General features: G+C 35.9%; 1 protein-coding gene across 1 annotated transcript; it reads right to left on the bottom strand.

Moving 5' to 3' along the window:
* Positions 1–7,676: 7,676 nt before the first annotated feature.
* Positions 7,677–22,137, bottom strand: LOC110681162 (protein takeout-like). The gene is made up of 3 exons (XM_021856930.1): positions 21,873–22,137; positions 8,165–8,536; positions 7,677–8,097 (listed from the first exon to the last, which is right to left on the bottom strand). Exons 1-3 carry the CDS (start codon positions 21,946–21,948, stop codon positions 7,799–7,801), a joined length of 747 nt encoding a protein of 248 aa, XP_021712622.1. The 5' UTR covers positions 21,949–22,137; the 3' UTR covers positions 7,677–7,798.
* Between the last annotated feature and the right edge of the window lie 210 nt (positions 22,138–22,347).

The raw sequence follows: 22,347 nt of genomic DNA, 5'->3' as shown, positions 1-22,347 counted from the left end.
ATTGAAATTTATTTGACTATAATTTGGATTTGATTAGAATTTTATTTGGATTTGATTTGATGTTGATTTCGATTCGACTTGTATTTGATATTCACTTCATATGGATTTGATTTGAAGTTGATTCCGATTCATTGATTTGGTTTGATTGGGATTCGATTTAAATTTCATATGGATTTAAATTGGATTTGAATTCGAAAAAATGTATCTCATTTAAAACTCAATTAAATTAGAAATAATTTATAATTAATTTGAATTTAATTTCGATTCGATTGGGATAGATTCTGATGAAATTTGGTATGATGAATAATTTTCATGAATTTGATTTGGAATTGATTAGGATTTGACGTGAACTAGTTGATTTGGATTTAAATGTGATTTGTAATTGATTTGAATTTAGATTTGAAGTGGATTCGAATTGGCTTGAATTTGATAATTCAATTTGGATTACATTTGGTTTCAATTTGGTTGTGGTTCGAAATGGATTCCCTTTCGTCTTGAATTTTATCTTGACTTGATTTAGATTTGATTTGAATTTGATTCGGATTTCATTTTTCCAAGATTTGGATTTGATTTTAATTCAATTTAGTTTAGGAATTCATTTTATTGTCACAAAAATTCATCTTGCTCATGATTTGAATCAGATTTAGCTTGGAGTTGGTTCGGATTAGATTCCAATAAAGATGCGATTAGCATCTGATTAGGTAGAGTAAAGTGGGGCAAAAGTTCGAGTGGGGTAAGAGTTTCTTTTTAAAATTTCTAGCTCAATTTAAAACAAATCTTATAAATGTCATGGGGGTTCGAATGCTTTTCAAGTAAGAGACTTTCAATCCAAATATCAAAAAAATCGATTGAGATTTGGAAAATTTATAGCTATTTGTTGTTTTTCGACGTGCATATTGTAATTTTTAGTAAAACTTTCGTTGCATTGAACCAATTGAAGATAAAATCTTTTTCAATATTTTATGTAAGGGCGTTTCTAGGCCTATCATAAGGTTGCTTTGAGGTGTATTAATTTTTGCATAAATGCTTGTAAACAAATTTTGGCCCATAGTGGGGCAAAAGTTCGAATCAGCGGGGCAAAAGTTCGACCCATGTATAAACTCACGGAAAAATTTGCAAATTGCCTAAAATCCACATATCTCGAAAACGTATTCAAACAGACTCAAATCAAAAAAGTATACAAACTTACTTTATCGATTCTACGTGTTCCGCAGACCAAATTCTACACATTTTGCTCTAAACCAACTCGATTTTTCACTTCTAGAACGTTTACTTTCCGGATTTACAAAACGACGAAAGTAAGATTTTCAACTTTCGCTACCTAACCTCTACTTTCGCCGCTCCGCTGTATGGAGAGACAAAGTGACTTAACCACGAACCAAAACAAAACACTACTTGAGTCGATTTTACACTGGTACAAAAACGTCGAAAGTAACTGAATAAATCGGCTTATCTTTTTTTTAATAAAATTTTTGTGGGAAATAACAGGAACTCCCTAGTTTTTGAATGCGAGCTTATTGAATGCAAAATTTAAGCAATGTACACGGCGAAAAAATGTCAAAAAGGTGATTCATTTTAAAACAGTTTTAGAAGAAAGGTTTTGATTCTTCTAAATTAATTTTCTCAAATGGAAGTTACTTACGTCGATTTGAAAAAGTAATCGAGATATTATCTTCAAATTTAGTTAAATTTGTCTGATCGTGTGAAAATTGTCACCAAAATTTTACATTTCCACTTAGTTTAGCGAAAAACTGCTATTTTTGAGTATATTACAATTAACCCGGTTTTGGGCAATTTTTCGATGAAAATTTAGTGTGTATTTTTCGTCAAACTTAAGTTTACGGCTGGTGTAAAGTATGACTGTCATAAAAGGATCGATATTTTGTGTTTTAGCCAGCGAACTTTTGCCCCACACTAGATTCGAACTCTTGCCCCACCGGTGGGGCAAAAGTTTGAATAAGACAATCAATTTTGAAACTGTTATAACTAAAAATGGGTAAATATTTTGACACAAATTTGTTCAGCAAAATTAAAGCCAATATGTTGAAGGTTCACTGTATGGTATTTGTTTTGTTTTAACTACTATTGTTTTCCTTGAAAATTTGATTATACCACTAAGGTCGAACTTTTGCCCCACCTTACTCTATTGATTTTGATTTTATTTTTTTTTTCGATTCTGATTTCGTTTGGTTTGATCGATTTCATTTGGATCAATATGAACTTGATTAGAGTTTTGTGCAGATTCAAATTGAGTTAGATTTGGATTTCATTTGGATTTGCTTTGGCTTTGGCTTTGGCTTTGGCTTTGGCTTTGGCTTTGGCTTTGGCTTTGGCTTTGGCTTTGGCTTTGGCTTTGGCTTTGGCTTTGGCTTTGGCTTTGGCTTTGGCTTTGGCTTTGGCTTTGGCTTTGGCTTTGGCTTTGGCTTTGGCTTTGGCTTTGGCTTTGGCTTTGGCTTTGGCTTTGGCTTTGGCTTTGGCTTTGGCTTTGGCTTTGGCTTTGGCTTTGGCTTTGGCTTTGGCTTTGGCTTGGCTTTGGCTTTGGCTTTGGCTTGGCTTTGGCTTTGGCTTTGGCTTTGGCTTTGGCTTTGGCTTTGGCTTTGGCTTTGGCTTTGGCTTTGGCTTTGGCTTTGGCTTTGGCTTTGGCTTTGGCTTTGGCTTTGGCTTTGGCTTTGGCTTTGGCTTTGGCTTTGGCTTTGGCTTTGGCTTGGCTTTGGCTTTGGCTTTGGCTTTGGCTTTGGCTTTGGCTTTGGCTTTGGCTTTGGCTTTGGCTTTGGCTTTGGCTTTGGCTTTGGCTTTGGCTTTGGCTTTGGCTTTGGCTTTGGCTTTGGCTTTGGCTTTGGCTTTGGCTTTGGCTTTGGCTTTGGCTTTGGCTTTGGCTTTGGCTTTGGCTTTGGCTTTGGCTTTGGCTTGGCTTTGGCTTTGGCTTTGGCTTTGGCTTTGGCTTTGGCTTTGGCTTTGGCTTTGGCTTTGGCTTTGGCTTGGCTTTGGCTTTGGCTTTGGCTTTGGCTTTGGCTTTGGCTTTGGCTTTGGCTTTGGCTTTGGCTTTGGCTTTGGCTTTGGCTTTGGCTTTGGCTTTGGCTTTGGCTTTGGCTTTGGCTTTGGCTTTGGCTTTGGCTTTGGCTTTGGCTTTGGCTTTGGCTTTGGCTTTGGCTTTGGCTTTGGCTTTGGCTTGGCTTTGGCTTTGGCTTTGGCTTTGGCTTTGGCTTTGGCTTTGGCTTGGCTTTGGCTTTGGCTTTGGCTTTGGCTTTGGCTTTGGCTTTGGCTTTGGCTTTGGCTTTGGCTTTGGCTTTGGCTTTGGCTTTGGCTTTGGCTTTGGCTTTGGCTTTGGCTTTGGCTTTGGCTTTGGCTTTGGCTTTGGCTTTGGCTTTGGCTTTGGCTTTGGCTTTGGCTTTGGCTTTGGCTTTGGCTTTGGCTTTGGCTTTGGCTTTGGCTTTGGCTTTGGCTTTGGCTTTGGCTTTGGCTTTGGCTTTGGCTTGGCTTTGGCTTTGGCTTTGGCTTTGGCTTTGGCTTTGGCTTTGGCTTTGGCTACGGGTTTTGATTACGAGCCGTAACCTTCGGATTACGAACCAAATGGATAACAGACGTTGAAGTCCGATTGTAAAACTGTGTACCCGCATAAACCGGAACAATACAGCCACTGCTTCAGAAACTATCCGTAAACGTTAACAACAATTTGTAAACAGTTTCGTATAACACCCAAAGCAACAATAAACCAACCGTACCGTAAACAATTTTGACAGTTTGGCAAATTGTAATTGAACAGGCGGGGAATAGGCGGTTAAGTTATGTCACCATTTAAAAACGCCGATTTTTGCGAACAAAATTTTTCAATGATAGTATGTGAAACGATCGATATATTATCCATGTTTTACCCAATTCACCGTATTGCAAACTGTAGTTAAATTGTTGACCAATAAAGATGACATAAAACTAGTAATGTATGTATAATGACTCATAAACGGTGGATTATGTTTTTTTTTCAACCCTTTACTATACTGTAATGATGTGCTTGTACCTTATGTATTCTGAACGCACTTCTTGCAAATATTTCTCAATAAAAAATTAACACCATGTTATATTTTTTTCTTTTATTGCATAGCGTAGTGATTTTAGATGCTATGAATAGGGTCCTAAAGCCCTGTCCCAATTTTAGTGCCAAACGCTTAAGTTTAGGCCAAAAACACATGTTTACTCAATTGTATAATGTTTTCCGTTGGTTTAAGCCCAAAAACATTTTTTTAGATTTTGTCACATCCTTTGGCTTGAACTCAAATTTTGGGTGTATTTTGTTTTCCGTGTCCCTTACGAAATGTCAGATAGGAACAACCCCAGTGGTCGAACTAAAACCCCTGTGGTGTTTTTGTCGACTAAGCGAACGTCAAACATGATCTTAAGTGTCAAGGTTCATTTATGGACCAAATTTTTAAATTAAAGTTTAAACATGATATAGCCATTATTTGAGCGGGAAAAATTGCTAAAGTAGTTACAGTAACATGCTTTTTCGTGTTATTAAATAAAAACAAGATTTCATTAAAAATTTTAGGACCCAATTTATTCTATCAAAGCTAAGTTCAGAACACTGTTTTTCTTCTTAAATGGCCACATCGTTTCACCCGGCTGCTCTATTAGACATCGTTCCTCTGTGGATCCTTGAAAGTGTCGTCCATAATGATAGGTTCTACTGGAAGTAACGAAACAAATACAGAATACGAGAATATCGTATAGTTAATAACACTTACCGATCACGTACACGACGGCAATTCCTACATCCTATTGAACATCTCCGGTAAAATTTCCATAAGTGCTGGACACAGCTGCGCAGATAACATTGAGGAATGTTTTTCGAGGAGCGAGGAGCGTTTTGTTTTCACAAGGATACTCGATCCTTGTAACATCGGCACTGACCGGATGGTTGTTGTTGCTCGTTATCGTTTACCCACCGAGAAACCGTTACCATTCTCGTTCAGCACCTTCGTCGTCAGTGGTTCACTATCAAACAGATCCATTCGGCATACAACACTGATTTGAGAGTATCTTCCGACTGATGTTTTACTCTGATTGGCACTGCCCGGAACAAAAATGCAATAAACAAGCGTTTACAATAAATTGCGACTAGTTCTTATCCGAAGAAACGGGAAAAAATTGGCAGATTGCAGATTGGATTTTTTTTCTTTTTTGACTTGCAAAATAAACACAACAACCTGCACGCTAGAAAAATTTAACACAAAGGGTAGTCTAAGTTTTTATATTGCGTTAAACATATTTTTACAAAACTTGTTCAACAAATGTTTATAATGTTAATTTTTCGATTCAGGAAAGTATTGAAAGCTATAAATTATAGCTTAGACCTTATATTAAAAAACTGAAACTTTTCATCATGGGTTTGTAACTTATACACAGCTTTTGTGTTGTTTATTTTTTAAGCGTGTTCAATTTGGAGTGACTCACGAATACCGTTTGCAAAACTGTTAAAAATCAGTTGTATATTGTGATACCAATTATCTCCCCAAAACGTTGTACAATATCTGAACACTTCAATATATTGTTACAGTTTGCTATAGGTTATTCATACCATTCTATATAGTATAAGTATGTAACTCTCATATTGTTCGACGTATTGAAAACTGTTCATGAAATGTTAACCTTTACCGCTACAAGATGTTTATTGTTTGAAATGTATGACGAACTGTATTTTTCTTTGAGGGTAAGCCAATTAATGGTCATTTTGAATGGCAACATAAGTAACAACATCGTGGTGGCGTTGTCATCGCTAAGTTCCCATGACGATGTCAGTGGTGAATATGAAATATTTCAAGATATTGATATTCACCAATGCACAATGGTCGGGCTCCATATAAAGGAGCGGCCAAAACTACCAAAACACTTTTTTGAGATTTTTATGATTTATATCATTTTAAAATATACCTCATGTATTATATTATTATGACTCTTAATTGAAATTTAACTAAAATTAAAATTTATTTGACTTTTATGACGTCAAACTGACTGAAGTCAAAAAATTGAAAAATGTTACAATAAAATCAAGTACAAAATTCATATTTAAGGAATGCAATATTTTCCCAAAGTTACACACTATCTGAAAGCTTATGGTTCAACACTCTTATCGAGCATGAGGATGGAAAAAATATTTGGTTAAAGTTTTCATACTGTTCAATATTACACTTTGGTAATTTTGATGATTTTGAACATGAAAAACAACTCTTGTCGCGTCATGTCGCCGCCATTTTGAATATTGCACTTCAAAATGCATCCTTAGATCTTACAAAAAACGTTTAATTTTTTTGCAGAAATTTGCTGATTTGCAAGTTAGAGCTATATAAATAATTCAATATTTTCATACATTTTGACGATATTTTTCATACAAAGTTGATATAAAATATATTTAACCACTCTTCATACATATTTTGATCAAACTCGTTAAAATACAAACAAAATTTGTGCTTTCAGCCAAATTTGATTGCATTTCTAATAAAAAAACACTTTTTGAAAAAAGTTACGTAATATGTGAATAACCCCTTCTGAAACAATAAAAACACCAAATAACATATTCAGATTACATATTTCATCGATTAAGGCGATAAAACTAGTTTTGGCCAAACTTCGTTTTTTTTCGACCATTGTGCAATGATTGACGCCATTTGCTGTGTGGCGGCGCTAGCGAGTTTTAATTTGAATATTTACACAGGTTATCAGAAAATTTTTGTTCTAGCATAAACATCTGTTATCTGTGTTAAAATATTCAGCATCTGGTGATGAGAAATCTGAATGAGATTTCATCCGCTAGGTGGAACTAGTGACAAATTTTATTCAATCATCTGTATCTCAAGATCCTCATCAGCTAGAAGGTTGGTGTCTTCGGCAAAGCTATTCAGCAGATCAAGTGCTTTCTGGTGAAGAAAGGCCCTGAGATTTTTTTTTCCGCTAGTGATAATTTTTATTCAATTGTCTGTATCTCAAGATCCTAATTAGCTAGAAGGTTAGAGTCTTTGGCAAAGCTGGTCAGTAGTGCTATATAGATGAAGAGTCTGATTGAAAATTCCGCTAGGTGACGCTAGTAAAAAGAAATCTTCAATCTTCTCTACCGCTGATTTGGGATGGCCTTTCAAATCCTGATTGGACACATGACCGTAGTAAATCAGCAACAAAATGCAACAGCACTGTTGCTCAAGATCCTTATCAGCTAAAAGGTTGGAGTCTTCGGCATAGTTACTCGGCATATTCAGCTGTATTCGGACAAGTTGTTCAACAGATTAAGAGCTATCTTTTGGAGTTAAATGAAAGGAAATCATAATTTAACAAGATAGCTATACAGGATCAAAAAAAAAAACACGTTTTACAAGTTACAAAATGCCCGGGGGATTACTTAAATTTATCCAGGCTCTCCTGCATAAGGAAAACTACTAATGTACATAATTATTTTATACAAGCAGGAAACGTAAAAATCACTCTTCTCTTGTCACAATATTATGTATGCCACTATAAATTGACCTATTTCGTTCCCGTTTTACCTTATTTGATTTCAAATCAATTTGGATTTCATTTAGCATTGTGATTCGCTTTGAATTTAATTTGGATTTAAATTTCTTCTGGAATTACTACGACTCGATCGAATTTTCTATAGTCGTTCGGATCTTGAGAGGAAAACTTCCTATGAATCATAGAAAATAAAAGCTGTAACACTAGCATATATTCAACATTCCAAAAAAAAGTCACTCAAAACGTACATCACTCAAGGTCGCTTACAATCTCACTGTTCCACACAAATCGCACCGATCCTTTACTGGAACAGTTCGTTGTAAGGCACCTTGTTGAATACGCCCGATATCACCGACTGGAAGATCTTCACGAAGGCATCGATGATGGCCGGTTTCAGTTCCATCAGGATGTCCTGCCAGTTCTCGTTCAGGAACACGTTCATGTTGTCTCCGAGAGCTTTATCGCCGTTGAAGAGGTTGGAGAAGTGCATATGGAACCGGGTCGTGTCGAAGGTGGCCTTCAGCTTGTCCAGCTGGTAGTACTGTTTGCCGTTCCGGTCAACCAGCTTGCCGGTCCACTTCATCTGGATGTGGTTGTTCTCTGCAGAAGATTCGAACGATTTGAATCAATTTGGTGTTTCAAAGGACTCCGCACATGATCAACTCACCCATGGTCATATTGCTCCGGCCTTCTCCCTGGATGGGCAGAATCAGCACCTTGCCGTTGATTTTATATCCACCGACCAGGCTCGTGACCGGCACCAGAATGCCCAGCTCCATCTTGGTGGGGTTGGCGGTGAATCCGTTGGCCTTCTTGACGACGGCCTCCGACAGACCGGTCAGGTCCACGTTCTTGAAGTTGAGCACAATGTTGATCGGTCCGTCGCCACCCTGGACGATGTCCATCTTTTGGATCTTCAGCGGGTCAAGTGAGACCAAGTCGATGGCGGGAATACCGGCGGCATGCTTGGCAAATGTCGCACCGATCCTTTCGAACAGACATTTCTGATCGTCCTTGGGGCAAAGTGTGTAACCGGCGGCTGGAAAGGAACAAAATGGAAATTTGCAAATTAACAATCAGTTCGATGCGCTAGACAAACTTTCCGAACACCATATCGAAGCAGCCTCTAGCCCAGGATCTTTGATTCAAGTGAGGAAGCAAAGAGTGCCGCCTATCGTGGTCAGTTGTTCCGAATTTTGGGGGATTTAGGCAGCAGATCTTGAACTCCGTTAGGGGAATCAAGGTTTCCTTCCAAATCGCAAAGAAAGGAGACTGTCGCGTTTTGCCGGAAACTCTTAAAGATCGCGAACTTCTTCTCAAACATCTTGAAGAGAGGAAGCACAAATGTTTTACTTATGACGACAAAACTGAACGTTTGGTCAAAGTCGTCTTGAAAGGTCTCTCAAGTGACTATAAGTCACCTGAAGAGATCAAAAATGGAATAAATGATTTACTTCGATTTTCCCCAGTCCAAGCAATCATTATGAAAAAGAGAACCCAATCTGGCATTGCTATCGTTCAATCCGTTTGCTTTCCTCCATCAGCAAACTTATTGAAAAGGTCATTTTGAATAGAACGATGGTCCACATAATCGAAAATACAATATTTGCCAATAAACAGTCGGATTCCGCCATGAACATTCGACCATTCATCAACTTTTACGTGTAACAAACTTGATTCGTTTCAACAATTCTGAAGGTTATTCTACTGGTCTTGCTCTTCTAGACAGAGAAAAAGCATTCGACAGTGTTTGGCATGAAGGCTTGATCGTAGAATTCAAAAACTTTAATTCTCCAACATACATTGTTAGAATAATTCAAAGTTATCTGTCAAATCGTACACTTCAGGTTAATTATCAGAACTCAAGGTCTGAAAGACTTCCTGTAAGAGCTGGTGTTCCTCAGGGCAGCATTTTGGGACCAATATTATACAATATTTCCACACCTGACTTACCTGAATTACGTCAGGGATGTCAAAAATCCTTGTTTGCTGATGACACAGGCCTCTCCGCCAAAGGACGAAGGCTGCGTGTCATCTGTAGCAGTTTGGATTTTTTTTTTTTTTTCATACATGCAAAAATGGAAGATTTAATGCTAATGCTTCCAAAACTTAACTAATAATATACCCACATAAACCAAAAGCTCTTTATTTTAAACCTTCAAGTAAATATGTTGTCACGTCGAGAGGGGTTCCAATAAATTGATCAGATAACGTTAAGTATCTAGGGCTCATGCTAGATAAGAACTTAACTTTCAAAAACCACAATTTTCTATTGTCACGATTAATGTGTTAAATATTTAGGTTAATTTAGGTTAAGTAAATTGAAAATTTCTCTTGTAAACAGGTGAAATCAACTCACCTGTAAAAATTCTAAACTGCTACGGCAAATGAAATGTAACATGTTGTTAACAAAATATTGATAAAAGCTTAATTTAGTTTTACCAAATTAGGATAATAGTGTTCTCCAATACAGAACACCTGGATATAAGAAAGGAATGTAATGTTTGGAATAATATTAATAAAGAATTAATAAAAAAAAATCAATGTACAACACTCATACGAACAAGAGCAATGCATCGCTAGAACTGCGTTTGTGCGTAGATTCATATATAAAGGGAAACAACAGTCAGTTTCTCTTGGGTAGTCTGCTTTCATACAGGATCAAGGGGAAGAAACCACCAGTTCGGTTTGACAACAAAACAATGAGTGATCAGTTCTCTCATTCCCCACGACTGGAATGATATCTAATAATACTCATTTCCAGCTAAATACAGTTCAGTCCGAGAAGACTGCCAGTGGAGAAGAAGAAGCAAAAGAAGAAGAATCAACATCAACCACCATCATATTGCAGGGGCGTTCAACCACAAATTTGTTGGAAAATACCATAGACAATATGGTGCCCGTCTCGCGTTAGCGAAGAAAGTATCTGTATGATTGTATTGTCGACTACCTTTTGCCCTCGACGAGATAATATTTCGCAAACAAAGGGTAGTGAATCTCTAATTCACAGCCTCCTTTCAAAAAAGTGGGATTAAAAATTGTAACTAAACGTGGCATAGATAGGGTGTTCCTTTAGAATATGCGCATCCTTCCCAGAGTAAAATGGGTAATATTGAAAATCGCATAGAATCATTTCTACACAACATTTCTGTACTAAGTATACGCAGCTCAAAAAAAGCATACTTGTTATTAACAATCAAAGGGATGACCTGTTAGACCTGTTCCTAGATCAAATATCGGCTATGTAAGCAACAGCTGGTAAGATTTCGACTAAAAGCAATCAGCTCAATAAAATGGAAGCTTTTAATTTAAAAAAAAAAATCTATAGGAGAACATTTCATGAAAAAAAGCCTTGCTCTACGTTGTACGCTAATGCAATAACAATGTAATAATTCATTCGTTGAATCGGATGTGTGAAACAATTCCCATCAATGACTAATCTAACAAAAAAACAAACAATTCATCCTGAAATAATATGTTCAAGTAGATCATATGAACGTAGAAAAAAGAGTTGAATCCCGATGCAGCGTAGATTGTTACGCCCTTCGCCCTTAAACTTCACACGATCAACACCAACACCCGTCACTTATTGTTACGGCAAGTAAGGTGCAAAAAACAAGACAAACCCTCCTTGCTCTATGACCAGGGTTCTGCGAATTAATCAAGATGATAAATCTCCGGACGGAACAAATGGTCGTCGTCGGTGTATGAATGCTGTCTGTACATTTGAGAGCAATCTGGGCAAACAACGCATTTAGTGCATCACTGAATAATAATGGTTGTTGTTTATCATATGAACAGACGATGTTCATTTGATTTTATGAGTTGAGGAATACCTACATTAGGGACGTTCCGATACTTCCGATATATCGGAGTATCGATATTTTGCTTTCGATATTCGATAATTTGGTATCGATATTTCCTATTCAATATATCGGTGGTATCGATATTTTCTTCCGATATATCGTACATTAATATAAGGAAAACAATTGTAGAGTTAAATCTCGTTAATAAAGATAATAAAAACAAATTGTAAAGTTTTCTTCATGCATAATTCAATTTATGTACCGTAAATTCGGGTGAAATTGATCATCATGTTACACAATTTTATTCTTACTAATAGAGCACCAAAATCAATAAATCTTGTAGTAAATGAACGTTGTTTGTCTCAACTATTGTCGAATTGTATGTTGTGACGTTTTTTCTGTTAAAGAATGTTTATTTCTATGGAAATAATGTAAAAATGCAAAATCGTGTTCGGGCGGGTATTCGAAGACTTCCATAAACTTCTAATGCTAAAAAAAGATTTGAACACGGTACCATTCTCGAAGCTTGTGAGTTTGAAAATATATATCCCCAAAACTGATTTTATAATCAAAATTTGTACCAAATTGCTCATTTTGTTGAAATAATTGAATTCCTGTTAGATGTTTGAAAATTCCTTTGTAAATTGCCTACATTTAGGCGTATTCTGCTGTATTTTGCAGCTTAATTATTTAAAATTTCCATAAATATTCATTTGTTAAGAATTGAGAAAGTATATTCGGATTCAGTGAGCTCAAATTAAGAAAGTTGAGTTGTTTTCGAAACCAATAATTATTGTATTGATAAGTGATCAATTTCAGCCCAAAATGGGATTATCCCGATTTTTTATTTGTGAGATAATTTTTAACACTAAAATCACATTTGTTAGAAAATTTCGGTACATGAGTCAATAAGACTCACCATCGTACTCGTTTTCCTGTATAAAGTTTTTTGGCATAAACAACAGTATTGAAAACAGATCAGAAAAACAATAAAAATGATCAATTTCACCCGAAATTATGGTATTTAAAAAAGTAGTCACCGTTCGAATTGTACTACAATGTATCGTAACAGAAGATGTTTATGTCCATATCAGTCAAAACACCAATAATCTTGAGTATTCAAAGATTTTTTTTAGAATCTTAGAAGATTAACCGGCAGCTCTCTAAGCGATTTAGGAATTATATCATATGATATTCCGATATATCGAAATTTTGATTCAATATATCGGTGGTATCGATACTTTGATTCGATAATCGTATCGAATCAAATATCGATACTTTGCAATATCGGAACGTCCCTAACCTACATTACTAGCTTTACTGTTTTCAATTCAATTACAGATTTTCATTAAATAAAATGACCGCCCATCATTCATTACAACAACATTTTTTCATTTGAGGTTGCATGAATTGTTCGCTAAATATTTCTGAGACGACTAGGGTGTTTTATGTATTTTGGACAGAGCGTTACGCGTATATGGCCACCTTCATTTGATTTTGCCGTAAATGGCCAAATTATATACGCGTAACGGTCTGTCCAAATTACTTTGATCACCCCAAGTCTCCTAAAGAACAGCTGCTTTTAAAAATAATTATCAGAATAAGATTTGATCACCATTAAGAATGGTTATTGAAAGCGGAAGCTTTGAACCAAATTGATCATAATTGAGAAGAATAAAACCAATAGATTTGAGTATTGTAGCTTTTAATTCTGCCCTGATTGGTAATCTATCGACAGGTACGCGTATTTCGACTACCACTTGCAGTCCTCTTCAGTGTCAGTTATTCACATCCACTGACACACACTGGGGCAGATCGATGTTTCGACCTCTAGTACTCTAGATATGCACCCTAGAGGTTTGGTGTTTTCGACAAAGTGTTTTGAAATAACTTGTACTATATTTCGACACATTCAGATTTGATCTAGATAAGTGAAAACTGATCTAGATCAGTTTTATCTTTTGATAGGAGCGTCCTAGCAAAAAACTTTCTTCTGCAAAGTTGTTGATTGAGGCATTTTTGACATTTCTTCGGAAAAACACTTACACTCTATCACTGACGTGGATTACGATGTATAACAATTTAGTAAAAACAGTCAAACAATCGATTTTGACCATTTTTTCATAAAAAAAATATAAAAAAAAATTTTGTCATCAAGTATTAGAAGCTTAACTATAACAAAGTAAATTTACATTATTTACTAGCAAAATTTTCAGATTTAATTATATTTTTGGTACAAACAGTCTAAAAATAGTGTTTTATAAAATCCAGGATAACTCATGAAGCGGCAGCTAATTTTTTGTATACGACTAGCCAAGAATATAAGTTTCATTGTCGCGAAGAAAGAAAAGTGGGGCCACGTGGGGCTTTTTTGGTGTTGTGGTTTGAAAATTTGATGAAAATATGTTAAAAAATGCTTATATTTGTGAAACTTTTCATGAATTTATATTTTTCAAATGTATTTCTGAAACATATTGCATGTTGACGAAGTGTTTTGAAGAAGTCATCTCTAAACTATCCAAAATTGGCAAATTTTACGTTACGTAATATTTGGGGCCTTCCTTAGTCGAGTCGGTAGAGTCCGCGGCTACAAAGCAAGGCCATGCTGAAGGTGTCTGGGTTCGATTCCCGGTCGGTCGAGGATCTTTTCGTAATGGAAACTTCCTTGACTTCCCTGGGCATAGAGTATCATCGTACCTGCCACACGATACACGAATGCGAAAATGGCAACTTTGGCAAAGAAAGCTCTCAGTTAATAAATGTGGAAGTGCTCATAAGAACACTAAGCTGAGAAGCAGGCTCTGTCCCAGTGAGGACGTTAAAGCCAAGAAGAAGAAGAATATTTGAATCATCCCAAAGAAAACAAAATTCTATTCTGATTATCAACGCGTGCAGGACAATTTGTTACTGGTGGCTTTTCATACCGTTTTGATTCAAATTCCGGACACTCCAGTTTGTATGGGAAAGGTTTCAATTGAAATGTTTCATAGTTTACCATTCAAAAGTTCCCAACTATCAGGCGCGTTTTAATAAGGATTTTAAACAGCAACCCATGGAAATTTATAATGCGCAACTAGTTTTTACGTTGCTCTTACGAATGCGAGAGTTTAATTATAATTTAACTAGGTATTTAAGTTTTGCTTTTCGTGAGCTGTCTGGAATTCAAAACAAGATATCCGTGAAATGAAGCAAGAGTGAGGTTGCGTCCGGAATAAGAATCATGGAGAGATAATTAATTTATATATATTTTAGGTAATTCAAGCTTTGAAACCCAAATCTTCGCCAACCGTTCAGAAGTTAAGTGTTTTAAAAATCTGATAATGCACAGGTATCGTACAATATATTTCAATTTATATCCGTAATGTGAATAAAAACAGTACTCATGTTGGGTGCACTAGAGCAGTGAGCTCGATTTCGCGCACGGGGTCATCTACGTCTAATACCTTCAGGGCCGTTGGGGGACCACTTAGCGTCCACGTACGGACTTAAAATTTTACCTGATTTTTTTTCTTATCAAATCGAGTACTTTACAATGACGAACTTATAACACTTCACATTTTCGAAAAATAAGGGACGGCCTACTGAATGTACTTTAAATTTACACGATATCTTTAGCTGAAAATTAAACGTGATGCTGTAAAAATGTATTTGATTTACTTTTACCATACCTTTCTGATTACGCTACATTGAAATTGTGACTTATGTTCAATGACTATGTGACCAATAATAGTATGAGGAGTGTACTTTGGCTACAAACGCGTAACTTCTGAGTTATTTATATTTGATCGACAATTACTACAGATGAGTCACAGACATCTACTCGATTTATAAAACAGGCCCCTAAAGAACTTTTTTACTTCGCTTATTTAACAAGTGACCATTATCAGCGGGATTAAGATTTATGATATTTCAATAATTTAAAAAAAAATTGACTCCTAATATTTCAACTGATAAAATACTTGTAATTTCATGCTGTCAATAATAGATTACAAGCTACAATTTCACAGTTAGGTATTGTTTACGCAATTCAACAGTCCTAAATCATTAATGAGTTGGTTTGTTCTGTCTTGGCGAGAGTTTCGCGAGATCTGGTGGAATCAAGAGATGCATGGAGATTTTTTTCAAATCTTATGAAAATATTTTTAGATGGTTCTCGAAGAAATCATCTTCATTACATTTCTTTCACAAATCGTTGCCTTCTCAACTCTCCGATTTTATGTTGTATTTTGTGAAATTTGGCTCTTGGAAAAATTTGGTTGACTTCTGGCAAGATTCTTAATAGACTTTTTGAAAATCTTTTGATTTATAATGAAGACTTCCAAAAACTTACATTTCAAAAACATTCAATTTTTAGGGGTCCGCGAGATATTTGTCAAAATTTAAAGCTTCAAAAAGGTTGGACCCACTGTTTTAAATAAAGTTTCTGCCATAGACACCGTGCATGATGAAGAAAGTTCCTGAAGAAAACAATTCAATTCAACGGATGGGGAACTCATGTTTGCTATTATTCAGCGCCATGTTGAATTATGGTCCATTGAACCTCTGCAAAAATCTCAAACAAAATTTGCTCAAAAAGAAAATTTTTGTACAGCAAATTTCTTCATTTATTCTATCCCTTTACCCCGAATGCCATTAATTCGAATGCCATTTCCCCGAATACTAAGTTCCACGATCCACAACCCCGAATGACATTTCCCCGAATTCCAATATCATGGGGAAAGGACATCAATGTCATCATGTCAAGATAATTGTAAATACAGGGAAATAGCATTCGGGGAGATGTAATTCTGGGTAATGGTACATTCAAGGTAATGAAATGAGGGCACGGTGTCTTTTTCATGTAACTTTATAACAAAAAAATCGGCAAGTCTCAAAATTGGACCAGTGAAAGACAAGACCTTCCTCTTTCATTTGCTGCTAAAATAGAAACAATCCATGGGGGGGTCTAGTGCAATTTTTTTTAATGTTGTTGTTTGTAATATCATTTGAAATGCACCGTAAATTCATAAATTTTGGTGAGGTGAACTGTTGAAATGGATTTTGATGAAAGTGTTGCAAAAATCTAGTGTCAATATATTGTACGTTATATTCTAGACAGCTCTAGACCTAAATTTAAATTTAAATTTTCGGGTTGCCTCTTTTGCTTCCATTGTTGAAATTTGCACTGCTTTTAAAACTAAGTACAGTTAACTCTCCCTTACTCGATATTGAAGGGACCATCGAGTTATGGAGGTATCGAATTACAGAACACAAAACCAGTGCAATTGCGAAGGGACCATCGAGGTAGCCATGAAAACCAACTTTTACTATGGTTCTCTAACTCGATGTCGAGATACGGAATATCGAGTAAGGGAGAGTTAACTGTATGTCAAACGACCTCCTTTCAATTTTTATTTGTAACTCAAGAGCAATATTCATCTTTCTGGCTTGGTTTAGGAACAAGCGATCGAAAGACAAAAGGTCGAAAGGACAATAAGCCGAAAGATAAAAGGAAGATAAGACAAATGGTCAAAAATGCAAAAGGTTAAAAGGACCAAAGGTTGAAAGTGGTTTGCATTATGAGAAATTAAATCATTTTTGAAAGAAGATTTTTGACCTTTCATCCCCTCTTTATTCCTCTTCGATCTTTTGCTCTTTCGACTTTATGTCATATACTCTAGAAAATTGACAAGTTTACATTTGTGCCACACATGAGAGACGCAATATATCATTTCATAAATCCAATATTCCAACCCAATTGCAATAGCAATGCAATGTTGACAGTATTGTCCATGTGTTTGTTGTGAGAATTGACAGAACATTGCTTTTGTTTGCGATGGAAAATCAAACAGAATTGCTGACAAATCTCGATAACTTATTGAAATAGTCTCAAGTCAGAAAAGTAACCAATCTTACTTTAGCGATCCTACGTGTTTCGCAGACGAAATTCTAAGCGTTCCGCTCTAAACCAATTCGATTTTTCACTTTTAGAACGGTTTAATTTCGGATTTACAAAACGGCGTAAGTAAGATTTTCAACTTTCGCAACCTAACCGCTACTTTCACCGCTCCGTTGTATGGAGAGACAAAATGACTTAACCACGAATCAAAACAAAACACTACTTGAGTCGATTTAACACTGGTACAAAAACGTCGCAAGTAACTGAATAAAATGGCTTATCATTTTGTAATAAAATTGTCGTGGGAAATAATAGAAACTACCTAGTTTTCGAATGCGAGCTGATTGAATGCAAAATTTAAGCGATGTATTGTTCGTTTAGTTGAGGAATAGATTCTCGTGCATATTTTTAGCGTGGAAAAATAAATACTCACACGTCAGTTTATATGGCACTTTCATAGAAGCAAGCACCTTGCATTCAATGTACAATCCAACATGATGCGTTACATGTGCGTTACTTGTTGGTTTTGTTAGCTACGACGCCATCCAATATATGGCAAACATGGTGGGAGAATATTTTAGTGTGACAAAATTATTTAGGTGTGAGTCTATTTGAGGGCAAAATCCTCAATACACGGCGAAAAAAATGTTAAAAAGTTGATTTATTTTGAAACAGTTTTAGAAGATAGGTTGAGATTCTTCTTAGTTAATTTTCTCAAAACCGTATGGAAGTGACTTACGTCGATTTGAAAAAGTAATCGAGAAATATTCTCAGATTAGCGGCCAGTCTAGGGCTGAAAATCTCTTAAATAAAGATAAGAATATTAATATAATGCTGATGAATATACACTTCCTTTTTAAATTGATGGTAGAAAAGGTGCAAATGAATTCATAGTAACATCGATAGGTTTCATTAATAACAAATCTACCTGTGAAAGATTGATCATGTGATCGCAACATTTTGCTTAGAGATCTCAATAAGTGCTGTAATGTTCAGTTGTAGCATAGTTTTATAAGAGTTGTACGGAATTCTAAAGTAATTCATAAAACAAATAAATTCAATCCACTTCGAAAATCTTACTCAGTATCTTTACGATTTTGCTAGCTGAATAACGAAATCATACGAAGCTTTAACAAAAATATCAGGTTAATTTTAAAAGTCACTCCCGAAGGGGCCATTCAAAACTTTTGTTTCCGCATAAAAAAAATGTTCCTACAAAAAAAATACCTTATTGTCAGAATACGTCAAATTGATAGATTATTTCAATCAAAAGTTACAATGATTTGAATTTTGAAATGGGTCGAAAACGACTCAAGGTCCTTACTAAAGTTAAGTTAAATCCCAAACTCCGTAAAAAAAATTAAAAAAAATATTGTTCTAGACTCCCCGACCGATTATTTTCGTTTTGGTTGCAAATGAAAGGGGACAATCATGGCTTTCTTGAGTCAAAATTTCAGACATGCCGATTTTTTTGTTTTGAAATTGCTCTACGAAACACACCGTGAGGGGTGATATCATTCGGAGAAATGACATTCGGGGTAATGGGGTAGAATCAAAAACATTTTGGTGTCATGATTGCCACGTAAAGAATACCAAGCGATATTTGTTTTATTGCGATTTGGTTTCCTAGGATCAGAAGACACTGAACACATTTTTTATGCTATTATGTGCACTGAGGCAAAACAAACTTAATAATTTAAGCGTTCAATGAAACCATAATTTGGCTGGTTCACCGTGTTTTTATCATTGAATATTTCACTACAGTAAATACATGACATTAATCAGAAACAGGGTACCCTATTCTTAGAAAATTAACTATCATTGATCAAATTATGAGCACAGGTAGAGTTTGTTCTCACGATATCTGCAGCAGCGAATTTATAGGGCAAACGCTTCCTTAGTGGAGGTAGCTCCAATAGTGGATTTAGTGTGTTTTGACATGTTTTGCCTAGGGTAAAAGTACTGGTTTTGGCCAGCCTAAGAGAAAATGTCAATAAAAACTGAATAGGAAGCCGTATTCATACAACAAATCTTGAATTGCGGCCCACCGAGATCGAAACTGTCGGATCCCATGTGCAACACTCAAGCCCAACCACCTCCCCCTCCATCTCAGGAATACAACGCACAGTTATAACAGTTCATGGCTTCACAATTCGAATTTCGGGGAAATGAGTCTGGTCAACACTGATCAAAAGTGTTAAGGTTCATGTTTGGAAACATTTTCAAAATTGAAGTTCAAAAGTTTAAATAACAACAAGAATTCATTGAAAATTTTAAGATCCAATTGTCACCCCACGCTACTTGTAGAATAATTCCATATATTGTATTAGGTGTCCATATGTGAAAGTTCTTACAAATCACAAATCACAAGTGGAAAACCAATCGAAAGTCTTAGTGAATTTCTTTCAACAAAATATAATGTAATTTTACATGACTTATTATTTATACATATATTAACAAAAGCGACGTGTCAAACATTTATTGCTGTGTCTAGAAATGGTCTTCTGATATATCAATGATCATAGTTTATGTGTAAAGTTCACTATGGTAGATCTGTAAGTTACCGTTGGTACAGATTTTCATATTTAATCACAGTTTTCTCAAAGAAAAAAAAAACAAAAATAATGCGGTTTATGTGCATTTTTCAATGTTTTGTACCAAGCATATTAATAATTTGTTGAGCTACAAAAGTTTTAACATAACTATACAAATAAATTTTATGTTTTGCTTTTTCTTGTGTTTTTGATGACAAACGGCAAGAATTATTGAGCAATTGAAATTAAAATTGCTGTTGCAAGTTACCCTACAAAGGGTAGCCCAAAAGCGCTTGAACAAAAACAATTTGTTTACCTAGTACTTTTGAACTCTGTTAAATACTGTAACTGTTAACAATCACATTCCATGACATATTTATTCCGTTTGTGTGGTGATAGGAATGATTTACAGTTTGGTTGTTATACGATCAAACGTGTGATATTATTTCCACCTCCAACAAACCAATTGAAACAGAAACAATACTAAAATATACGCCATAATCTTCATTGGCCAAGGAACATGGGGGGGGCGGGTGTAAATGAACTATTCTTATGTGTTGTACAAATAAAGTTCCGATCATTTCGGGACCAATTCTACCAAACTACTGCTCCTACGTTCACTGCATGAATCGCCCCATAAAGTTTCTGTCTTTTTTGTAGTGAACTGACATATTCTACTGCCTCCTATAGGTACATCCTATTTAAACTCACAATCCCCCTCAGTCAACTAGCATCTGATTCTAAATCTGAATCTACAATTCGAATCCGACTCATTCATCATCATTGAGAAATTCAGGACAATTGAATAAATGACGTATGGGACATTTTTATAAGTCCCAAAACAATACTGAAAAGTGCTACCTTTCGATACTGATATTAGTAGAACTTTTCAGCACTGTTTCATTCGGTAGCAAAAGTAGGCCGTTATGTTGTCCATTATCTTGATAAAAAGTAGGCTCATTTGCAACGAAATTGCAAAACGTTGGTTTTCTTGGCTACCTTGATGGTCACTATGATTGCAGTTGCACTGGTTTTGTGTTCTGCAATTCGATACCTCCCTAACTCGATGATGCCTTCAATATCAAGTTATGGAGAGTTGACTGCAGAAGCATTGTTATAATAGGCCTCGCAACGCCTCGAAAAGCAGATTAAAACCCAATAAATAGCCATAAATTTTCCGTTTCTCTTACGAGTGAAATCTCTGACTTGAGCAGCATTTGGAACCATTATGAGTGATCATGATATTTATAACATTAAATTGAAATTGTGCTAGCAATCTTGAAAAGAAACTTTGGCCCACTCTTCTGTAATCATGAAATTTAGTTCTAATATGGTTTCAATAGTCGATATCGACCCATGGACGTTTGACTGTTGAAACAAAATTTCAAGGTTACTATACTGCCCATAACTGCATAATTGTAACATTCGACAAAAGTAGGCATTGAGTAAATGGAATACCAAGTGTGCATTTTATTGCAGTGAGGGAGGAAACTAAAATTAAAAAAAATACCAGGAACTCAAAAATGCTTATTTGAGGCTGATATTGTGTACAACTCATATCGCATACTAGAGGAATAATCAGAAAATAATTCTGATAGAAATTACGAGGCTCATTTATAATCTTAATGTGACTGTTATGCGGTTATAATTACCAATGTGACAAAACAACTTGTTTTTTTTTTAATTTTCTAGAACAATCTCACAGATTTCATTGAGTTGATCGAAAGTTTTTATCATTTGATCACTCTCCATGGTATTAACTCCAATTTGCCAAAAATGTCGAATGTGACTGTTATGCAGTTATGGGCAGTATAATGGTCCTTCTAAAATCCTTCCAAAGGAGTTCTATTCCGTTACTCGATATTTTTATGAGTCGTTGGTCCCTTTAATATTAACTCATGGAGAGTTGACTGTATCAAACACAAAAAGAGAATATTTTCGGCTCCGTAGAGCGTTACACACAATTGAGCCTAAAATAAACGAAGTGGATAAAACAACTCTCACTATCACTACCAATGTGCTATATTCCGTTTTCACACGTCTTCACTGATTCCCAAAGAACAACATAAATTTATAATTATTCACATCTACCGGTTTCCCAAATCACACATAAATTTGTGGGTCCATTCACACCGTATTTTCGATTTCAATACGTACGGAATTGCGCTGCGTAGGTTGTCGCCAACGCCGCCATCAGCAGCACAGCAACTGTTCCACTAACCATGACCTTCATTGGAACGGAAATTTGCGATTTTCTTTTCGCACCAGGAAAAAAAAGTCCTAATTCTTCAACGAAGAAGGTGATTCCCCGCACGATTCACAAAAACAAAAACCAACACGGAACGGAAACTGGAGAACTCGCGAGCTCTAGGTAGAATGTTAACCGGCAGAACGTTGCCTGCGAAGTAAGGCGTTAGAACCGAGTGGGGTATGTTTTATATTTATACAAGGAATAGAACGAGACCGGTTGACGCGATGCCCCGGTGGAAGCCTGGCGGCCTGGCGGATCAGTTAAAGGTATAAGATAAACAGTGCGAAATTGATGTGTGACGTGTGAACGAGTCGCGTCTGCCCCAAGGAGAACCTGTGGCTGCTGGACGATAAGCGGTCACGGTGATCTCCAGAGCAATAT

Source organism: Aedes aegypti, unplaced genomic scaffold (genome assembly GCF_002204515.2).
Source record: "Aedes aegypti strain LVP_AGWG unplaced genomic scaffold, AaegL5.0 Primary Assembly AGWG_AaegL5_hic_scaff_498_PBJ_arrow, whole genome shotgun sequence".
Classification (NCBI taxonomy): Eukaryota; Metazoa; Arthropoda; class Insecta; order Diptera; family Culicidae; genus Aedes; species Aedes aegypti.
The sequence above is the reverse complement of the archived record's forward strand: the minus strand, read 5'-3'. Positions and strand labels throughout refer to the sequence as shown.

What these genes read in the sequence shown, in the direction of transcription:
- LOC110681162 (XM_021856930.1), bottom strand. Translation starts at nt 21,948, where the DNA reads ATGAAGGTCATGGTTAGTGGAACAGTTGCTGTGCTGCTGATGGCGGCG. An exon ending in AACCTACGCAGCGCAATTCC is followed by an intron (nt 8,537 to 21,872) that starts GTACGTATTGAA and finishes GTTCCTTTCCAG; the next exon opens with CCGCCGGTTACACACTTTGC. An exon ending in CCGGAGCAATATGACCATGG is followed by an intron (nt 8,098 to 8,164) that starts GTGAGTTGATCA and finishes AATCTTCTGCAG; the next exon opens with AGAACAACCACATCCAGATG.